Source organism: Diadema antillarum, unplaced genomic scaffold, assembly GCF_040938485.1.
Source record: "Diadema antillarum isolate AM-2024a unplaced genomic scaffold, OU_Dant_1.0 seq00001153_RagTag, whole genome shotgun sequence".
NCBI classification, from domain to species: domain Eukaryota; kingdom Metazoa; phylum Echinodermata; class Echinoidea; order Diadematoida; family Diadematidae; genus Diadema; species Diadema antillarum.
In genome coordinates, this window is record NW_027271964.1 from 211,473 (window position 1) to 233,804 (window position 22,332).

General features: G+C 39.8%; 1 protein-coding gene across 1 annotated transcript in view; it reads left to right on the forward strand.

Moving 5' to 3' along the window:
• The window catches only part of LOC139744281 (NADPH oxidase 5-like), a 59,177-nt gene extending 45,193 nt beyond the window's left edge, over window positions 1–13,984 (forward strand). The window contains exons 7-14 of the mRNA XM_071654727.1: window positions 1,397–1,585; window positions 4,150–4,328; window positions 6,465–6,656; window positions 8,229–8,361; window positions 9,007–9,956; window positions 10,750–10,956; window positions 11,764–12,030; window positions 12,793–13,984. Coding sequence (XP_071510828.1) covers window positions 1,397–1,585; window positions 4,150–4,328; window positions 6,465–6,656; window positions 8,229–8,361; window positions 9,007–9,956; window positions 10,750–10,956; window positions 11,764–12,030; window positions 12,793–12,924 — 2,249 coding nt within the window. The 3' untranslated portion in view covers window positions 12,925–13,984. The remainder of the gene's footprint in view (window positions 1–1,396; window positions 1,586–4,149; window positions 4,329–6,464; window positions 6,657–8,228; window positions 8,362–9,006; window positions 9,957–10,749; window positions 10,957–11,763; window positions 12,031–12,792) is intronic.
• Window positions 13,985–22,332: the final 8,348 nt, after the last annotated feature.

Below are 22,332 nucleotides of genomic sequence, written 5' to 3' on the forward strand. Positions count from 1 at the left end.
TCTTTATAACGTTCTGCTGCATTCAGTTTTTTATCGCGTATTTTTTATTTTTTTGGTGACGTCATGTATAAACTATTTTACCCTAGCTTCCGATGTACCCATTCTACATACAACTTAAAACCCGTACATCAGTCAATGCACTCAAAGTAAATTAGGACCAAATTAAGCGAACCTTGGGGAAAATTAAAGGAGTACATTTTCAATGAAGAGTAGGCTCTCGTTCTAGTTTGTTTCGCCACAATAGAATAATATGACGCATCCCGTCATTTACTTTAAACCATTTTCCTGAGAATAACAATGATGAATGCGTATCAAATAACGCATTTAATGGAACTAAGAGAAAAATAGGTGAGACCGTCCATTGTTGCATCACATTTTGATTGTAAGAAGTTCTCGTTCAAACGAGATAGCTTTCTAGCAGTGTAAGTCGGCAAATTGATAACTGCGGTTATTCAAGAGCAAACACAACGACAACCCTTTATCATTCACATTTTTTTTTTCATTTAAGGAGCACTGAATGAAATGATTTTGTGACGCATATTCACAGGCAAAACCACACGCGCATTTGCCATTGTGTTTACGTAGGGTGCAATCGTGGGGCGTAATCACTGTTTCAGTACACACTACTCTCGTCACTTTTAGTCTGCTGAGAACTGAAGAGGAGGCAAAATTAGCAAACAAATGTTCTACTGAAATGAAATGACATTATTGTTATTGGATGACGTTTTATTTCAATTTCTCCCACTAATGTCGAAAGTGGTTATCCACTCATCTATTTATGGATATCCGTTATTTCAGTAATGGTAATAAGCTCATTTGTTCGTTTATGAGTGCCTCTGACGAAATATTTCAATTTTGAAATGCACTCACCCCAGGATACAAATAATTTCAATTTACGCCCCCCCCCCCCCCCCCAGCTGCTGAACATCCTGAACGTGTGAGGATTTTGACACAGTGCTTCACATTTATTGTAATGATGGTCAACTTTCTAATATTCTTTCCGAGACATTATAGAGAGAAAGAATATGATATTGAGAAAGAAGTGCACAAATTTTATCATGCATAACATACAGTGAACAGTGTTGAATGTTTTATAGCATTTATATTCTACTTACATGCTTTATCATAGTAAGTTTAATTCCTGTTTTATTCATTTATTCTGTTGAGCAAATTAGTAAGGCAGATTGATATGCTTGATGAATTTGATATTCACTTTAGTTGTTCTCTTAAGTCATTTAGAATAGCCTGCGTAGCAAAAAGAAGTAGGAAAAAAATCATTTAGGAGCTCCTGCAGCGCAGTGGAATAATATGTATCTTTTTTGCCCTCAACAAAAGATTCATTACCCATCGTAATTAATATATCCTAACATTAAGATATCATTTTCCTCCCACCAAGGACGATGCCTTAGCTTCAACTGCTGCTTCGTTCTGGTCCTGATGCTCCGGAAGCTCCTCACCATATTACGCAACAGTTTCCTGATGTCGGTGCTGCCTCTCGACCAGCACGTCGACATCCACAAAATGGTCGCCGTCCTCATTCTCGTATTCACCGTCTTTCACACCATTGCCCACGCCGCCAACTTCGGTACATACCTCTGTCAGTGTCTGTTGTACTCAACCTTTTCTGTGCCGATCAGTCAAATGCGCACAAATTTCACACACATAGCGATGAACAGAAAATAAACGCGGAACATAAAAGGTTAAAGAGAGCATGCAATGCAAATATATTATGTTGACTTGTATCCATTCATAACACTGATCTGCATGTGGGCCATAATCATGTTTTATAGTAGTTTTTTTTTTCTACATTTTTTCTTCAGACTACTTGAATTGAATACACTCACACGCATACACACACAGAAAAAAAAAACAAAAACAATAGCTGCCAAACCAAGATTCTGTCAGTGACATCATCTGTCAGTAATTTAAAGGGATGGTACAGTATTGGTGGAGATGAGAATTGGGCTTTTAACTTTTTGCGAGATACCAAGAAAACACTTATGATATATTACAGAGCATACCATTTTAAGAGGAATTCAAAGTTTATTTGATGAAAATCGGGTTTGGAATGACTGAAACATCCAAAAACAAAGTAAAACAAAGCAATCGTAATAAAGTGTGGGTCCCACACTCTATTAGAATTGCTCTTTTTTTGGATATCTCAGCCATTTCAAAACCAATTTTCATCAAATAAACATTGAATTCCTCATAGAATTACGTGCTCTTTCATATTTCATAAGAGGTTTCTCATTGTTTCACCAAAAAATGCTAGAAACTTAAAATTAAGTCTCAACCAAAACTGTACGATCCCTTTAAATGAATAACAAAAGACAATGCAGGGAAACAAGCACGTTATGCCCAGTCTATAAAAGGTGGTGCGTTTCAGCGTCTTTTGTTAATCATATCAGTGCTCTACACGTGATTGACAGATGATGTCAATTACACAATCTTGGTTTTAAAAGGTGTGGTTTGTTTTTTTTAAGTAATCTGAATAAAAATGGGGAAAACGTTATCCTAAAATATGTGGAATGTTTTTAGATCTTCTTTTTGCCACATGAGTAATAGATGAGCAGGGTATCATGAATCAATACAAGTCAACCTGCATTTACATTGCACAGTCCCTTTTATGAGAGAGGACCTCCACTGCAAGACCTAGATGACTTCATACACATGAATAACCATCAAATCCTCGGGGAGTTGGTTGCAGAAATCGTTTGCTTATCACAATAAAGATTGAGTTTAGGGGTTTATATAAAGCATTATATTTTGTACATTTTCTTATACCACATGGAAGAACAGTAGTATTCTTGTTGATACAGCTAAATGGGCAATCGCTCGTATACATGTTTGTTTTCTTTTCATGTTTTGTCTCTGTATCATGTAAGTTTTGTTTTTTCACTGTTCCTTGTATTTCGCTGATTTTTTTTTTTAAAATGCTTGAATTCGGAAATAAATAGATACGCAAGGATCAAAATTTGATTATGTGGTATATTACTGTCCAAATTTAGGCCTAGATGAAAATCCTGTTTCTTTTCTGACTTCCTTTAAGCTGTTTGCTGATTCGAAGTGCGTAGAGAGTGATTCCCCTTGAGGAAAAATCCACCCTGAAAATAAAGTTGGAAAATAATCGAACTATAACAAAACATAATAACACCAAAGCGTTAAAGTAGACAAGCGAGCAAACAAACGAGAAACAACACACATATTATAGCTCTCCTCGTCAGCCGATATCGTGTTTTCTGCTTGTTAAGCTATTTTGTTCAAACTGTGACGATTTAATAGAAAGTCGTTTTTCCCCCGAGCATTTTATTGAAATGAACTAACTGATTACTACATTATTATTATCATCTTCATAATCGGCATCAGGATTATAATCGTCATTGTCGTCTCTAATTACTCAGTAAAATGTGACCCTGCACCACAAAACACACAACAAGTCGCCGGACATGGATTTTTAGTTAAGGGCAGATTCTAAAAGAGCAGACTCTAAGCTTTAAAGTGATGTATAACTCAAATCAAATGGATTCTCCTAACCTATCTAAATATTGGAAAGAAAGCACAAACTCAGGAAAAGTGTGAACTGAGAAAAGAGGCTCTCCACAGTGTGTATTCAAGCGCTTAATCTCTACCAAGCCGTGCTGGCTGTGCGATGAATGGGACAAAAAACAGGAAGTAAACCACCGGAGTAACAACAATGAGGGGATTATCAAATTGAACTGATATTGAGCATACCTTATAAACACACTCTGTCCATAATTAATGCCATCTTTTAAAGCAGTAGCGTCATCCTTTCAAAAGTTATTAGAGTTGAAAGTGAAGAGTGTGTACAAGGTTTCTCAGAAATGAAAATTTGACTCTAAAGACACATCTATTCACAGTATTCTATCAAAAATGTTCGAGATGAACTGCTAAAAAACACACACTTTCCTGACCGTCTTATGATCCCAAATTTTAACATAATGTAGTAGCAGAAGTGCTCTTTCAGAAAATATGAAAAAGTCAAGATCGGCCAGGTTGACATATTTCACCTATTTTCAGTCCTCACGCAAAATCAGTGTGTGCGACTTTTTGTTCGTTTTGTGATGCACGGTCACAAATTATGAAATCAAACTAAACAAAAACATATGTCACGTGTCTTTACTGAGACAGCCCTGATCACGTTAGAGCACCCGAACGGAACGACGCTGGTGGAGTTTCTCTTCACCCCTGTCAAAGGCGTCGGCTGGGTCGGGGGCACGTCCAGCATCACTGGCTTTATACTCATCGTCATCCTAGTCATCATGGCCCTATGTTCCATGCCTTGCATCAGAAGAAACGGCTACTTCAAGGTATGATTTTTACTATTGTGTGTAGAAGGCGCTGCACCACACCGTTTGTTTGTTTGTTTGTTTGTTTGTTTGTTCGTTCGTTTGTTTGTTTGTTTGTTCGTTTGTTTGTTTGTTTGTTTGTTTGTTTGTTTGTTTGTTTGTTCCTGTTTTAACTCTGAGTGCGAGCGCGTTTGTGTATGTGCATTATTACGGAGAGGAAAAGATTGTGCAGCAACTCAACATGTCACACATATCATCACTGACACCAACAAATCCCCACCAAACTAGAAACTCCGCCTCACATGGGCTGAACAGGTTATACTTACTTTACATAAATACATATTCATAACAGTATGTTGTGTAATGTGCTTGCGTGTGTGCTTCTTGTTTGTATATTTTGTGCTTGTTTTTGTACACCGCGCGCAGCACTCAGTGTAAGATGAGTGGACGATGTTTCGAACTCATAAACAAACGATTTGATACCACCATCGTGGTATATAGGGCCTACATAAAGATTTATGGTCGCAATTGGCGTGCATTTGCACCTTCGTCAACACGGAGAGAGAATTTCCCTTTAACTGCACTCACTGATTTAGCGCATCATCATCAAGCGAATGCATTTATCTTTTTATTATAACCATTCATAAGGTGCCGTGTTAACATCAGGCTCAATCTAGAAAAGAAAAGGAGTACAGATCAAAATTTCTCTGAATTCGCCTCCAAATGTAGCTATTCTTGTTATTGCAAAAAAAAAAATGCATATTATACAAAAAATGCACGCACAAGCTGCATTGAAAATCGCGAATGAATGTGGTATAGTTCTTATCAAATGCAAGCGTCAGTATTCTAAAAGTAGAATTGTCAAATAGAGCTTTTTTTTTTCATAGAGAGGAAAACGACTGTACAGCCCAAAGATAAAGTAATTTAGTTAATTCAACTTATACTGTTAGAAGCGCTGTAGATGCACCCGCTGGCATAATGCTAAGTTTGTTTATTGCTGTCCCACGCACGTTACTTGCTTGTCTTGCGAACTTGCATGTCATTCAGGCGTATTCATGATTTTCGTACCACTATGAAGAGGAAACATTTAAACCACAGAAATTCGCGTGTAACAAAAAAAAAAATCATTGCGGTTTCCACCAATGTTTGCCAGTAGTCCTCGGTCAGTATTTACATTTTGAGGAAAGAAATGTCTCGTGCATTTCAATCTAAATTTGATTTTCGGGGTTGTTGTTGTGACTAATGCATTTGCCTAAATAAATTTGCTCAAGTTGCCTATATAACTGCAGTGAAAAGGAAGTTCATGCATCGTCAACTTATCGCTAATCTTATCTCTAAACAACTAAGTCAGATATGTGATGGAAATTCTGTCAAAAAACAAAAACAAACAATACACACACACACACACAATAGTTCTGATCACGTTATGCAGTCATCAGCACAATGAACAATTATTTGATAACACCCACCTGCCACCCACGTGTTCTCGTTACCGTACATGTGATTTGACAAAGCGTTACTACATTCTAAATTTCCTGTTCGTATCATAAATCTCTGATCCACTTTCCCTTGTTCCAAAGGGGTATTCAACTTACACATATAACATGTGAGTTCAGTGTAAGCAGATTTAGTATTCACATCAGTGAAGTTTGAGAAAAATTAATCAATCTCTTCAAGCAAATGTTATGAATCTTAATATTAAACATGATGAAGGCGCCTGTTTGTTAAATCCATTCACTGATGTATTTCAGTAATAATTCTGTATTCACTGATTCACAAAGGAGTATCTGTGTTTTGGGGTTGAAAGTATTGGCTGAGGTCAAAGTTTATTTGATGAAAATTGGTGTTGAAATGGCCCAGATATTCCAAAACAAAGCAAAACAAGGGGATTCTAATACAAGCTCGGTCCCACCTTTTATTCTTCGCTTTATTATACTATTTTGTTGATCGCTCTGTTTTGGATATCTCAGCCATTTAAACACCAATTTCCATCACACAAAACTTCAGTTCCTCTTAGAATTAAATACTCTTTCATATTTCATAAGAGGTATCTCATTATCTAAAAAAAAAAAAAATCACCATCAAACAACGTTTGGAAACTTGAAGCCCCATCTCGACCGAAACTGTACCATCTCTATAAACTAATGACATCAACAGGTGTTCTACTGGACACATCAGTTGTGCATCCTCTTCTGGGCACTTCTCATCGTCCACTCGGCCACCTTCTGGAAGTGGTTCGTAGCGCCAGGCGTCATCTACATTGCCGAGAGGGTCCTTCGACTCCAGATGTACCGACGGGCGAGGTTCGGCATCACCCACATTCAGGAAGGCTTCATTCTTCCGGCAAATGTGAGACATGATGTACAAATGTATATGAACGTGATACACTCCATATCCCCCTCCCCTCCCACCCCACTCCCACACACACGCACTTCCCATGAGTGTTACACACTCACTCATTTTTATTCTTATCTTGATAGACGACCCAGTGAATATTGATAGTATAGGAAGTATACAGATGGACTTCCAACTGTTGAATGATTGACCATAGATAGTGAGTGCATTCTGTTTCATCAAAGACTGAAGTAGCGGCAGTAAAGGAAAAGGAAAAATAACAAATGTCGACTGAAGGTGGATGTGCATTTTGTGACACGAGTTAGATCTAATATGTATTGAATCCTATTGATTTGAGTTAAGATATCATTTTTAGTTATAAGAAATGTGATTCTTAAACTTTTCAAAACTGCTTTTTCCTTGCCATTTCACGCTTGTTATGTTATTTTCCTCCAGGTGTCCATAACAAAATGTTTGTTTTAATCCGACTTTCCTTTACACACCGACCTAGCAGTCATTATCAGCAGTGTGTTTGTGTGTCTGTGTGTTCGGCGTATCAGCTGACTTGCTACCATGTTGCTATAGTTGAATTTAGCTTGTGAATTGCATGCGATTTTGTAATCCCATTGGATATAAATGTCAAATATTATTCACGTGAGACACAGATATACTGGGACATCAGAAAGACCAAAGACTGTCACGTGACAATTTATGGCCGTTACCTCGACGCCGCAATTATGACAACACTCAGAATGAAGGCAATTTCAATGTAATGACAACAGTATAGTAACGAAAGTGTAAATTGACTGCAATGGCAGTCTTATCATCGCGATCTCGCGAAAATTGAGTATGGCTGGTAAACACAAAGGCAGTCTGTTTTGTAGGTGTTTTTGTTACCGTTTTTGGAGGGAGAATGAGTAAAATGTACCCCCCCCCCCAAAAAAAAAAACAAAACAAAACAAAACAAAACAAAAAAAAACACACACAAACACAAAAAAACCCAAACAAACAAACAAACAAACAAAACAGGAATATAGTAAACAAACAAAAAAATGACTACCACACACACTTTCTGGTGCCGGAATTCCATCTTATCTTCTTTTTACCCCTGAAATGAGTGGTAGGATGAGTATAATTCACTGAGATACGAATGTGTTGAAACATTATCGAATATATCGAATGGGTCGATACAGCTCATGTCCTTTGGGCAACAATTACGTTGGCTACACATTGTTGTATTACTAGCCGGTTCTCCCGTGCACAAACGAACAAAACGCACATAGAGGGCGCCCCTTCAAGACACACACGCACGTAAACATACTCAAATCTAACGCTCATGCCCCGCCCCTTGTCTTTCCACCATCTCTCTCCGAATCCCCCCCCCCTTCTTGCTCTCTTACACTATAATCTCTCTCTATTACCCCTCTTAGTCTCTTTCCTGTTCTCTCACTCTCATTGTGTTTCTCTTTATACCCCTTCCATTATCCACCCCTTCCATTACCCTCCCCTTCACTCACCCTGGCTGAGATCCCGTGCTGTTGAATTTGTATCGTTTTTGTTCTGTTATTATTTTGTTTTATTTGACAGGTTGTCCACCTAGTGATCCAGAGGCCTCCTAACTTTAAATTCCACGCCGGGGAGTACATCTACGTTAACATTCCAGCCATTGCATCCCACGAGTGGCATCCGTTCACCATCAGCAGCGCCCCAGAGCAGGAAGGTAAGTGAGTCGTCCCCCCATCACAACGGGCCCTTACAGACCTAAGATGTCGGTAGGCCCTACTCAGATTAAAGTGAGATACCATACCAAGTTTCAAGTTGACTTTGAGTCAAACCGAAGTAAGGAAAGACTACAAAGTTTTACGTAGGGTTGTGTTACAAAACAGTGATATAAATATGTCGCGACATCATTAAATGCAAATTAAATGGAGTCATGACATCATCACTTCCAAGGTTGTCTTTGGCTTGTACTCAGGAATATCACCTCCACCCCCCCCCCCCAAAAAAAAAGACGTCATCATGCAATCAACAGCCCCAATGCTCCTTGAAAACAATTGATTCAACAGGTAGTATTAGAAAGTGAAATTTAAATGTTAGTGTAGCTGACTGAAGTTAGGGTAGGAAGCACTCATGTCCAAGCTTACAGCACGTGAATGCACAAAGCTTCAATCCAGTGAGTTGTAATTATAATGATTATTTTCCAGTATAAGTCAGCAGCTCCATACAACGACTGGTATGAGGTAGCATTACATAAGCACGCACACACACACACACACACACACACACGCGCATCAACAGCAGAGAATGAACTCATAGAGCTAGATGTATAAAAATTATCTTTTTTTTTTAATCACTTACTCGACAGAATTCATGTCACTGCATATACGATCGATCGGACACTGGACCAAAAGACTGTATGACGTTTTCAAAGAGCGAGAGGAGGCTCAGATCAAGTTGAACGCCGAGCAACTGGAGACAGGCGTTGAGGGAGACTTTCCGCTGGAGTCTCAAGTCAAACCTATGGAGGTTCTCGCCGAAGAGGGCTCCCTAATGGGTTCGTTGATGGGGTCACTAAAGGGGTCAATCTCAGGGTCACCGCTGCGGAGGATAGGACCGCTGACCCCGTCTAAGAGGGCAGCGAGGAAGCGGCACGTCAGCGGTGAGACGAACTCGGCGTACGAGGCCGAACTGACTGACGACGACTCAGTAGTGATGGGCTTAGATTGTAACAGCAGCACTGTAAGGGATGATGCCTCGCTGGACGGTTCGGCCGGTGACTGGCGCTCGAGGACGGACTCCGTCAACCAGCCACTGCCTGGTCTGATAACAGACCTCAACGAGCGATCGGGTACGCCGGTTCGGGAGGTGGACATTGACGAGTGCTCAACATCCGGCGTGGCAACCCTGAACGAGAGTTCGACGCCCGCAAGGGAAGTCAAAGGAAAGACTATCACACTTAGCCCCATAAAGAAACTGAATCCCGCAACGGACGTTTCCGCGCTGACGCAACCATTGCCTTCTGTTCAGTCTGTGAACGGGCGCGACCCTGTCGTGGACACCACCGCGTGCTTCCCGAAGCAGCCTCTCGCAGCGGCCTCGGCGATCGCAGCTAAAGATTCCCCGGCTCCACTGCCAAGGAGGACGGAGTCGAAACTGTCGAGGAAGTTGTTTTCCAAGGCCATGAGTGGTAAAGCCGAGGCGAACAAGGGAGGTACGAAGAGACAGAACAGTCGGAAGAAGATGCGTCGGAAACACACCTTGCATTCCCTGGACGCCGCAAGGTGTCTCGGTGGTACACCGCACACAGGCATGGAGGTACACTCATAAACTTTTAAACAATAATCGCTTCTATCAGTTGATTAACAAATTGCCCTAACATCAACGTAAAAATAAGCACTGAATTGATCAGTGTTTTATAGTAGCCATGATAAAAGAAATCATGGGCGTACATACTCGAGCAGGATTCGAACCTACGACCTGCTGATCTCCGGACAGGCGTCATCTCCACTAGACCACCGAGCTTCCGCCCCACAGCAAGTGTTGGTTCTAATCCTTATAACATGCAGCGGGCACTGCGTAATTATTCAAATTCATGAAATTCTTCCGTCGAGATATTTTTCTAATGCTATAAGGATTAGGATTAGCACTTGCTGTGGGGCGGAAGCTCGGTTGTCTAGTGGAGATGACGCTTGTCCGGAGATCAGGAGGTCGTGGGTTCGAATCCTGTACGTACGCCCATGATTTCTTCTATCATGGCTACTAATAAAACACTCATCAATTCTGTGCTTATTTACGTTGACGTAGGGCCGTTTGTCAATCAGATACAATAAAAAATAATCGACGGAAGAATTTCATGAATTTGAATAACAATATAGCTTCTGTTGGCCTATTGTTTGGCAACAGCTAATTTATTAACAGTGAGCTGTAGGTAATGTAGTTGCTGGCGTCACAGTTTCACTATCACAGACATGCATTGAATACTCTCTCCATCTCTCTCTCACTCTATGTAAGCAAAAATCGTATTTGATAAGTGTGATTTAAAAGCGCATTGCCCAACTCAGTGACATTCAGTTTCCAAAAGGTTGTATATGTTTCTTGTTGGACACAGATCATTCTCGACGGACCGTACGGCGCACCGGCGCAGCACATCATGAGCGCAGAACACGCCGTCCTCATCGGAGCGGGTATCGGTATCACTCCGTTCGCCTCCATCCTGCAGAGCATACACGCGCGCTACAAGGCTGCCAAGAAACACTGTCCAAACTGCCATCACGCCTGGGTCGAAGACGCGTCAACGATACTCAAGATGCAGAAGGTTTAAAGACTACCTTTTTCTTTGTCCTTGCTGATGTATCGCTTCTCCTCATTGATATATGACAGACAGTTAGTCATCACCATCATCCTCTGGCCATTCTGTCATAGGTCTTTCGTATTAACCAGGAAGACTTACTTATGTACCTTATGGTGCAGTTATCACCTTTTTGATCTAACTGCTCATTATTGCCAATCATCGATTTCATTGTCACACTCGCACAACGATGACTTTAGTGCTCACGCGCACTTTCATTCTTAATAGACAATAATTATTTTAGATTAGGGAACTTTTTGCAAATTTTATGAAGCATCATTGTATAATTATTTCAATACATGTCGAAAAGAAAATGAACTCGCAGATGATAACACTGTCTATAAACTCCAATCCGTTAAACAAAATATTCTACAAACTGGTTCTGCAGTCATTTTTGGGTGTTTTTTTTTCTTTCTACCAATCGTTTATCCATTACGTGTCGTCGTAAATGTGGCTTTTCTGTTAGCAAGATCTGACTGTGAAACTTTCAGAAGAATTAATTGAAAAAAAAAGTGGGTAAGATAACATTCTAAAGCTACTCACAGAAATTGCTCATGTTTAACAACCTTCGGAAGTAAACATTCTAAGCAAACTGAGTTCATACAAGATTCAATACTTTTGTGACTTTCAGAAGTAGGTATTTTTTTTTTATCATGGCCACTTATAATTCATATTCTACATGAAAGACAAATCGTTCTCGGACGTAACGTTGCCGTTTTACATCAGTGACACTATCCGGGCTTTAACAACTAACTCCTTCTCGTCCAATCGCAGGTGGATTTCTTCTGGATCAACAGGCAGCAGCGGTCCTTCGAGTGGTTCATCAGTCTCCTGAACGCCATCGAGCTGGAGCAGGCGGAGATTCCTGTCTCGGGCCGCTTCCTCGACATCCACCTCTACATGACGTCGGCTCTCTCACCCAGCGACATGAAGGCCATCGGACTGCACGTCGCCCTCGACCTCATCCACAAGAAAAACAAGCGCGACACGATCACCGGCCTGATGACAAGGACGCAGGCGGGCCGGCCCGACTGGGATGAGGTCAGCATCTGCCTTGTCTAGACCGAATACTAGTATCTCTTCTTTTTTTTTTTCATGTCGCCCCATGCAGTTTCCCCTCATTTCAGTCTCATGTCTATTGCAGTTGGCAGTTAAATCATTTTATTTTCCACAAGGTTTTCTAGTGGCCAGCGCACTATTACTTACCACAGGGAAAGCGGAAAGCCTCCATGCTGGTAGTGAATTTACACGATGCACACTGACTTTTTTTTCCTCATCGTTGCAACTACTGACATTGCAATCGTCCACATTATTACCCGAATTCTTGTCACGACTGCATGTAATCGATAACCATTCTATAGGCAGTAATAATGATAATAATAATAATGAGAAAATGGTATTAATGACGACAATAATCATTATTATTATTGTCATTGTCATAAGTTATATTCTCACTATCGACGTAAGCGGTGTTAACAATATCGGAATTATGTAGCTTTCGTTTTTATCGTAAGGATATCATACCTTGCAACTGCTCAACTTCAAATGATATTCAAGTCGCGATTTACAGTAGTGTTCACTCCTGTATTTCTCAAAACTAATGGGTTGCCGTGACATTCCCAGAAAACTCTTGTTGCTAGACATGCTAGAAGAATGGTAGAGTGTTGTGTAGGATTGCTCCATTACTTCACTGTAAGAACAGAAAATTAACAAAACAGAGTCATATTTGGGGGATCTGGAGACAGTTTTTTTCAAGGTGATCGTGAATTAGATATTTCTTTGTTTATTGTCGACATTTTACAGGTTTTCCAGAATCTGAAGCGGCAGCAGAGAGGCAAGATTACGGTATTTTTCTGCGGGTCTCCAGCTCTGGGGAAGATCATCGGTAAAAAATGTCTGCAGTACAAAGTTGACTTCAGAACGGAACATTTCTGATCACTGTAATCTGTCACACTGAAAAACTCATTGCGAAATGATACCTACGTAACGGCCTTATCGAGAAGAGAAGGGAAGAAAAGTGACTGGAGAGGGGACGACTGATGGACCGCCATATGAAACCCGCTGCTCACTTTATCTCTTCTTTTTATGTCATTGTCAGAGTGTGGTTATATCATCTGTCGGAGAATGTTCTCGATGTTGTACATTCTGTGAATGTTCCGGACGCAGAAAGATTGTCTGAGACAGACTTTGGTTACCAACGCATACAGCGAGATCTCGTTGCTTCTATCATTGCCAAACTGCCTTCAAATCTCTCCTGATGTGAAGTTTTACAAATGTAAAGTGTTATACGAAACTTCACCTTCTTTGTCGCACCTTTCAGCAAGTGGTCAGTGAACTGTACATTGGCCTAGCTAAACTAACCCTATGTTAGAGTCAGGCCCTCTGCAAAAGTCGCGGTTTGTTTGTTTGTTTATTTGTTCGTTCTTTTTTTTTAACTCTCAGAAGAAGAACACCTTTCTAATAATTTGTGAAGTGGTGAAAGTTTTAGTACATCCGTGAACAGGGAATGGTGAAAATATGTTTTGTCCAGACAGATAGAGTGGAACAGCCGTGTCAGGCTGTACACAGACCAGATATCTTTCATTATTACGGGAAAAAACGAAATATATGAATACATAAATTATCAAGAAAAGAGTGCGAGGTTGTTAATCACAAATCTTGGAGGATCCCAACCTTCTTGGTCCACCAAGACTGCTGAATAGAATGTTCAAATATTTTGACGTTTTGCGAAAGAATTTGGCGCTTTCCTATTTGTTGTGTAGGGATCGAATATTTCTTTACTTTTATCCATATCAATTACACGAAAAAGTATTGACCGTAGTGACATTAACTTCCACTGTCCTCTCTAACGTAAAACATAATGATGATTATAGGTATGGCACAAGGTGAACAGTGCCCAAACTAAGACCATGCTAAGACTTAGTGCGTTACTAGTAATATCGCTGAAACACTGGCTATAACAACAGAGGGCGATATTTCCCATTGTCTGCGAGAGCACGTGGCTTGCCAATACTGTATCATCTTTATTGTTATAGATTTGGCGTCGATCCAGTCTCATTATGAGGCAAACAGAGTCAGGCTTTTGTATTCTGCTTGTTGCTCTTTATACTATTAAAAATAACGAATATAATGCCGATCTTTTCCGTTTGTAAGATTATCATGAATCGACTATATTGGAAGCACGGTGTGATATCACAGATAAAGATCTAAAAACAAAACAGTCTACATTTTTTAGAGCAACAAGATAACGGCAAATATTTGTCCTGTGTATGATTCTGAATAGATAATGCAACTCTCCAATATTTTGAATTATGTTTTTTTTAATGTATGCTGCCATTATTTTGCTTCCATCGTGTCCGTATCCTAATAATGTCTATCATTTAGTGTTTTCGCATCGTGCTGACAATTTTTTTAATGCAATTCTCTGCAAGCGACTTTAAAGTCGAAAAAAATCACACATATTCATTTTTATTCCGAGTACTGATTTCATTATCATTATGAATGTAAACCATTTACGACAATAATTCATCACTAAAATTAGAGATCATGACGTAATTCTGATCGTTTAAATTCTGAACTACCAGCCAACTTGATGTTGGTTCTCAGCCCAAGTCTCGCCGAGCCCTCTTTTTTTTTTCTTCTTCATCCACTTTGTGTGGTGCCTACCGTGTGAATCAGCATGACAGTAAAGCAACAATGACTAAAATCAATGTTCAAAAGAATAATATATCATAACCAGATAACCGTTCTTCTTGAGATATATCACTTTAACATTTTAGAGGTACAGTATTTGTACAATTCCAAAACTTTGTCCCAACACAGCCCATTACACCAAGGGAATCTTTAGCACGCTCTCCATTTTGCTCGTAGTTATTATGGTTATATACGTCTCTTGTAGGCCTAGATTGAAAAGTCAATTTCTTCAGTAGGTCTATTTCATTGTCAAAGGGGATCCCTATATCATAAAACTCACAGAAAATTATTGCATGTGTTGATAATAAACAGTAGGACTGAAAATAACATGTTTTCCGTCAATTCAGCTGATCGTGCGTCTTTGGTATTTTCTTGCAGAGTTACGTGTTTTTGTTCTACATGAATTCGAAATCTGAAAACATAAGGGCTTTTTACACTTGTGTTTCTTAACCCCGGACTTTCTCTGACCCAGGACTATCGTTAGTCCCGTACCAATTTTTTCAGCTTTTTACACTGGCCAATTAGTCCCGTACTATCTCTTGTCCGGGGCTAAGGAGAAAACTGACCTTTTTACACTCGTATTTCTTAGCCCCGGACTTTCCAAACCACATGAATATTCATAATTACGCTGTGTACTGTACACGTACACGCACGCACCGGCAGCACTTGATTGCCTCGTTTCTGATTGGTCAGTGAGGGTCGGACTTCGTCTCCGTCGCGTAGCCCAGGATTATTTTTTCGTTCTGTTTACACTCACTTGCTTGGCACCGCAATTGCGGTGCTAGCACCGCAATTGCGGTGCTAACCCCTGCTATTTTGCAGGGCCAGATAGTACCGTACTATCGGTGGGGCTAGCCCACTTTGGCAAAAACGAGTGTAAACAGAAAGTGGGCTAAGGATAGTCCCGTACCAACGGTGGGGCTAAGCCCCCCCCCCCCCCCCCCTTAGCCCCACCGATAGTCCGGGGCTAAGCAAAAATTTACAAGTGTAAAAAGCCCTATAGACTTGTGTGTAAGTAGTGTTACAGCAAGTTCAGGACAGACACACGTTTTTCTGTCTCAAGTTTCTTTTTCCACTCATGAGATTTGTGAAAGTAAGAATTCAATCTGTGCAGGAAACTTGAAGAAATGTCAGCAATAGTTTTGTCGCTTTGACATAATCAAATCTAAAGCCTTAAACTCCTTAATAATTGTCGCTTTAAAGTTGAGAATCTCCGTTTTAACATGTTTGTTTCACAGTAATGAAAGGGTGTCTCAGTGCAGTTGAATAAACATTTTACCTCAGAGCATCTTTTCTCAAAAGCAGCATTCCTACACGTTTATGTTAATCATTTATTTTGTTGGGTTAAGAGCATTCAATTTTGATGTGTTGTATCATTTCTAAACTTTCTGAGAATGTACTCTGTCAGAATAGACCTTTGGTCGATTTTTTTTTTTTTTTTTTTTGGGGGGGGGGGGACATTTTGTAGGTTTTGTGAAGACGGGTCACAAGTCAAATACAGTATGTGAATGAAGGTATAACAACACTCATTAACTGAAATTTCATATCAAATGTGTACCCGTTGCATGCGTAAAATCCTATCTACGCATTATTATTACAGAGCACAGTACTTTGCTGCAGAATGGATGCAAGTACTCTTTTCATAAAAGTAAGACATTTTGATTTATTCCTTGGTATCATTCTTAAAGTAATGTTTGCAAAATTGTACATTGCCTTTCATGTGCACGACATATGCATAAAATCATTATCAATCAGCTAAGGTGTCCTAAACACACACACAGACACACAGACACACACACAACCCTAATTTGCATGGCGAAGGAGAAGACTACATAGGTCTGTTTTATTTATAAACGAACTCTAAACAGAACAAGAGTTTTTGTATCGTACTTTGTTAAACACTGTTTTCCAATTAGCGTCCACTGACAGTGTTATATTGTTCTATGAATGTAATTATTGTGGTTCTTTGTTGTTGTTTTTTGTAATGCACAAGGAACACACGGTTTCGATTTTCTTTTCCGCCAAATTATTCTGGTGTACATTTGATTCATCTTTTGCAATAAGTGACCGAATCATTAAAAAAAAAACTGATATGCAAAATTTAATCTTATTATAGATGTCTTATACATTATGATATTATCAGTGTATATCACAAAGCAATAAAATACGAATATTGCTGTGAGAATGGATTCTGTTTACTTGACGTTCGTTTCTCATTTGAGGAGTGTGTGTGAGGTGTATAGGCAAAGGCCTTTCAGAGCAGGTACTACTAGTATCCGGTTATGCACTGGTAATATAAGGAAACAATGCAAATATATATATATATATATATATATATATATATATATATATATATATATATATATATAATATAACAGCGATTATTTAATGCCATGAATTTTTTTTTATCACACATTGAGTATAATACTTTGTCCATCCTTCACACGTACGATTCTGAAAGAAACATACGACCAATTCCGCATATCATTAATACCCACCTTCACAGTGGGTGTGGTATATTTGCATAGACCAAAAAAAAAAAAAAAAAACAATTTTACTCCTAACAACTCACCTTATCTGCAGGCCTATGATAGCTCAATCAATCTCTTTATGCCCCTTCTTTGTCGATATGTATTGTATTGTTGTTCGTGTTGTTGTTGGCAAAGACCATCCCCAAAAACAAAAACAAAAACAAAACAAAACAACTGAAACGTTGAATATGACGGTCCGACAGTCTTGCAGTCATAGTTGATCACTTGCAGTATGATCTCCTTAGAACATGGAGAGATGTCATTCGATCTTCTTTCGCTCAGAAGCTGAATTATATTTCACGCATGACTTTGTCTGCCACTTGGTTACTAAACACTCTAGTAGGTGATATAATATACCTCCATTGATGATGAATACCACTGTGATATTCTTTATGATTGAGGCTTTAAATGATTTATGCAAAGAAAGCTTAGCATAGAGGACACTGAGATATTCACTACCTCCTCCTTCTCCTCTCCTCTCATAATATAAACATTAACTTTCCGACATGAATCTGAAATTGAAACATCATGAATCAAACATCAACAAGAAATCTGCCATCACTATTATCCCCTTATACTTAGTTAAGTTTTGGCAATGTATAAACATACTTACCATCCATCACTTCTGCACGAAAGAGAGCGCATGAATGAGAAAGGGGCAGATCATAACGAGCATTGATGATAACATCAAAGAAATAATTTGCAATGAGCCCCACCCCGCTCATTCCTGTGGTGGACTTCCTATATAACATTCCACCTCCACTATATACTTCCGCGATGTGTTGGGAAATGGCGCCAATATGATATAGCACAGAAGCAAAATAATGTGTTGCCATTTCGCATGCTTGCGTTCTCAATTAAATGCCAGTTCCGATTAGAGCATGACTTTTATGCAGAATTGATACTCGTCAAAACGTGCTCTGTCCAGATTCTGAATGATTCCAAGAGAGTGAGCGTCATTCGGTTCACAGACATTTCTGTATTAAAGACACCCTTTCAAGCGTCATTTACTTTGTGACAGTTTTTGTTAGCTTATCATAGTCGTTTAGCAACTACAGTGAAAAATGGATAATACCTTCCAATCCTCACAAGAGAGATGACAGAATATTTCCAATTCGAGGCAAAACATTGATTTTCAACAGAAATACTTACCATGATTGTTGAATACAATGAAGCGTCGTTTCATGATATTTTTTTCTTCAAATAAATCATGCCCTGACTTTCCAGGGCAGCGGAACCGAGGGGGGAGCTCAGCCCCCTTTTTTGTGCACCCGTATACATAGGAATACATACGGTGTCACCACTTTGACCCCCCCCCCCCCCTGAAGATTTTTTTTTTTTGCTTGTTTGTCAGCTGAAGTGGCAGCAGAATTTGCACTGAAGGCCTTTTTTTTTATTGTTAGCTCATGAAACCCGAAAGTGCCCCCTCCCACTTTTGAAAACGTGGCGCCTAGCCATATGCTTTCTGCCACAAACTGATATTGTGAATATTATTCAGCACATGTGCATCCACTGCCATTAGTAATGAGCCCCTCCCCGCTCATTACAGTGATGGACTACCTTCATCATTCCATCTCCATTTGAATCATGCTAGGACTAGTGTAATGGTGAATAGAGATAACGACAACTCTCATTACTAATTAAGTGTGGCTCAACGCACTTGCTATCTGGTCATGCTGTGGTTTCGAAAATTCTTTGCACACAGCACACGGAGAAACATTGTTGCAAAGTGCTGATAAATTCTCAACATTTATAATGTAGTTAGGAGCCAATTAATACAGTAATTTGAGCGAATGTGTGTAGACTTCTGAACAGAAGTCGACATTCAGATACCTGAATACCATAATTCATAAATCTCCTCTTTCATTCGAAACCATTTCCCAACTTATAACCTTGTTGTTGTTGTTGCTGTTGTTGTTGGTGGTGATGGTGGTGTTTCACAATACCATTAACGAAATTTATCGTTATTTTGATTGTTTGTTCAATAGGATGAGTACTAGTAATTGCAGAACTCTAATTTCTCAGTTTTGCTTCGTGAACGACAGCATTAAATCATTTCTAATCCACATAATATAAACATGATATATACAGGTATACTTACCCTCCTGTGGAGTGCGAGATCTGAGAAAGTGTATGTTTATGAGGTGCATGCAATGTTAGTTAGTAGCTTTGATTCAAAATCATCGGCGTCATTTCTTAATTCATCTCATCAAACTCTTTATATTTTTTTCCTTGCATAATATAACAGTAGTCAATTATTTCTGAATTAGGACATTATTTCTTCATGATTCTATAATTCATCATATACCAAAAGTTTTAAAGAGAAATCAAAATTCAAATTAAAGATCCTGCTTTCGACTTGGAAGCTGGTAAATTGTTTTGCTTATAAGAGTGTTTTTTTTTTCTTTCTGAGCATATGCTGCAATTGAATCACTTTGTTCTTTTTGTTAATGGTGTGTTTGCGTCACCGAGAATCACCGGTACATCTCCATTCATAGAGGAAGATTTTACCTCATGGTTTTGCTTTGTTATGTTTCGTTTCGTTTTTTGGGTTGTTGTTGTTGTTGTTGTTGTTGTTGTTGTTGTTGTTGTTGTTGTTGTTGTTGTTGGCTTGCTCAGTGCTTTTTCCTCTCAAACTACACTGTGCATGCAAGCATGTAGTTTGAGATGTCTTTCCAACATCAACAAATGTTACTGCCATCGACATGTTCGTATGATTTACTTTGCTAACTTTTCATAGAATTGATGGTGCTTTGTCACTGCGTTCATGCAACATTTGCTCATCTTTTCTTTCAGTTTCAAATGCCAGTATATTGGTTAAATCATAAACATACACTTTCTCGTCCATGCGCACCACAGCGGTTTATAGAATCCTCTCCAACTCATCGAGGACTTCGTCGACGGCAGGCCGGTAGGCGCTGTTCTCCTGACAGCACATGGCCCCGATGTCCATAAGGTCGTTGATGCCTCCAGCAACTCCCATCAATCCGAGCAGGCGGCCAAGCTGGTAGACATCGCTGGCCGTGCTCGTCACCTGGTCGTGGAGGACACACTCCGGGGCCAGGTGGTGGTACAGCTCCTTCAGGCTGTACTGGTCCTTGATCTCATCAGTGAAAGTAAATGAGATGGGAGAAGACTGGGGGCAAACGAGACCCAGGTCGATCAGTCGGGCCTGCCAGTCACCTGGGAGGAACGAGAGAAAGAAAGGGACTTTTTTTTTTAGTCTTCACCAGTCTTTGTCTTCGCTTTAAAAAGGAACGAGAGCTTTAGCATCATTATATCAATGAGCCTGATATTTATCCAATACTAGTCCAACTTATGTGATATCTGACGTCCATAATCTCTCTGAACACATTATCTTGTGCTGCATACGAGAAGTTACAGTGAACATGATGACATAACGTAAAAGAAAAATGGGATCAAGTTATGCTAGACTGGTTCAGATGCCTTCAACAGAGTCACCTGAAGAGGACAGCTGAAGCATGCAGTTGTCCTCCTTCAAGTCATTCATCAAGTAATTCTGATGATGGATAAGACGAAGTCCTCGGTTGATGTCAATGGCGATGAGGAGCCATTGACGACGGGAGAGGGCCGGGGTGCCTTCCCTTATGGCTCTGCTCAAGGTGTAGGTTTCTCCAGTAGAGCCATCACCTGCGATACAAACATACACGTGCGCATAACGAATATAGCCAGATATAGAGGTTGCAACAAAAACGTTTCTACGTTACATTGCAAATTCCAGAAATGAAATCGCGAATGAGTTTTTCTCATAAAATAGAAAACACAGTGGATCATCATAGCGTAAACTTTACCTTCAAGCTACAGGGTCGAATTTTAGAGACAATTTAGAACACAGTTGACCGAGTATGGTCTCACCTATGAATTGCATAGCCAGCCCGATGCAATTTTCGCTGATCTGAAGGCACCCCATAAAACTCGGAAACCACTTCTCTTTTCCAAACATCTCCATCAATGCCGCCTCGTGGTGGATATGTGTCACCTGTTATGAAAAAGTTATGTTTTGGGTTTTTTTATGACGAGCAGATGAAATAAATCATTCTGTTCAACGCATCACAAACATTCAGCCATAGAGAAAGTTATGGCAGTATTGTTATCATGATGACGTCATAGTTATATATTCTGTTTTGTGACCACGAGTAGCATCATAATTTATGTCGCACCAAAGTGAATGGAAAGCTGCTGTATATATAATTCTGAATTTGTAAACTGCTGAGAAGTATTATTGAACAGACAAACATTGCTCGTTCCGATTGGAGCATGAATGGCAAAGAGCGGACTCAGTAGACCTAAGACATTTACGATTCCAGACTCGAAGCATGCAAGGAGACAACAGACATGACCGAGCAGTTACTTTTCCCCATGGAGTTTACCTTGGTCGTCATCGACTCGTCGTCGTCAGGCAGTTCGAAGCGCTTGACGGCGACAGGTCGATCGGTGTTCCGATGTCGAAACAGGTGCACGGATCCGTAGCTACCTTTGCCAAGGATGACGTCACCACCTGCCGGGTTGAAAGGCTTCAAGTCCGACATCCTCAGAATCATGATGGAGGCTGGTTCACCACCAGGGGATGATGGGTTACTATGGGATACCACTCCGCCCACAGCTCCAACAACAACACTTCCACTGGGGGATGGTGGATGTGATGTTGGTCTAAGAAGGAAATATAATGTTTTATTGAAAAAAAAAGTGTTTGAAGGTTAATCAATTTCTCCACAATATCTGTACTCATCAATATTATGAAAACATTCTAGATATCCCAGCTAACAAAGTATCTAATTCTGTTGTGCTCTTCGTCATAGTGTATTTCTATCTCCTGATATCTTTCATTGTTTGTATTTATTTGTTTCTATTCTTTGAGAGAATCTTTTCGTGTTCTGTGTATACAGACTTGATCCAATAGATGTGTTTGTTTGTGACAAAGAAAAAGAAGAAGGAGGAAAAGAAGAAGAAGAAGAAGAAGAAGAAGAAAAAGAGGAATGTGGCAAAGCTTTATTGCGCTTACTCCACCAGATTGTGTTGGATGATGTCTGTGGTGGGTGATGACAATAAGATGGGTTGGGATGAGGATGTGACTGATGGGGCGGTGATGATGGGAGCA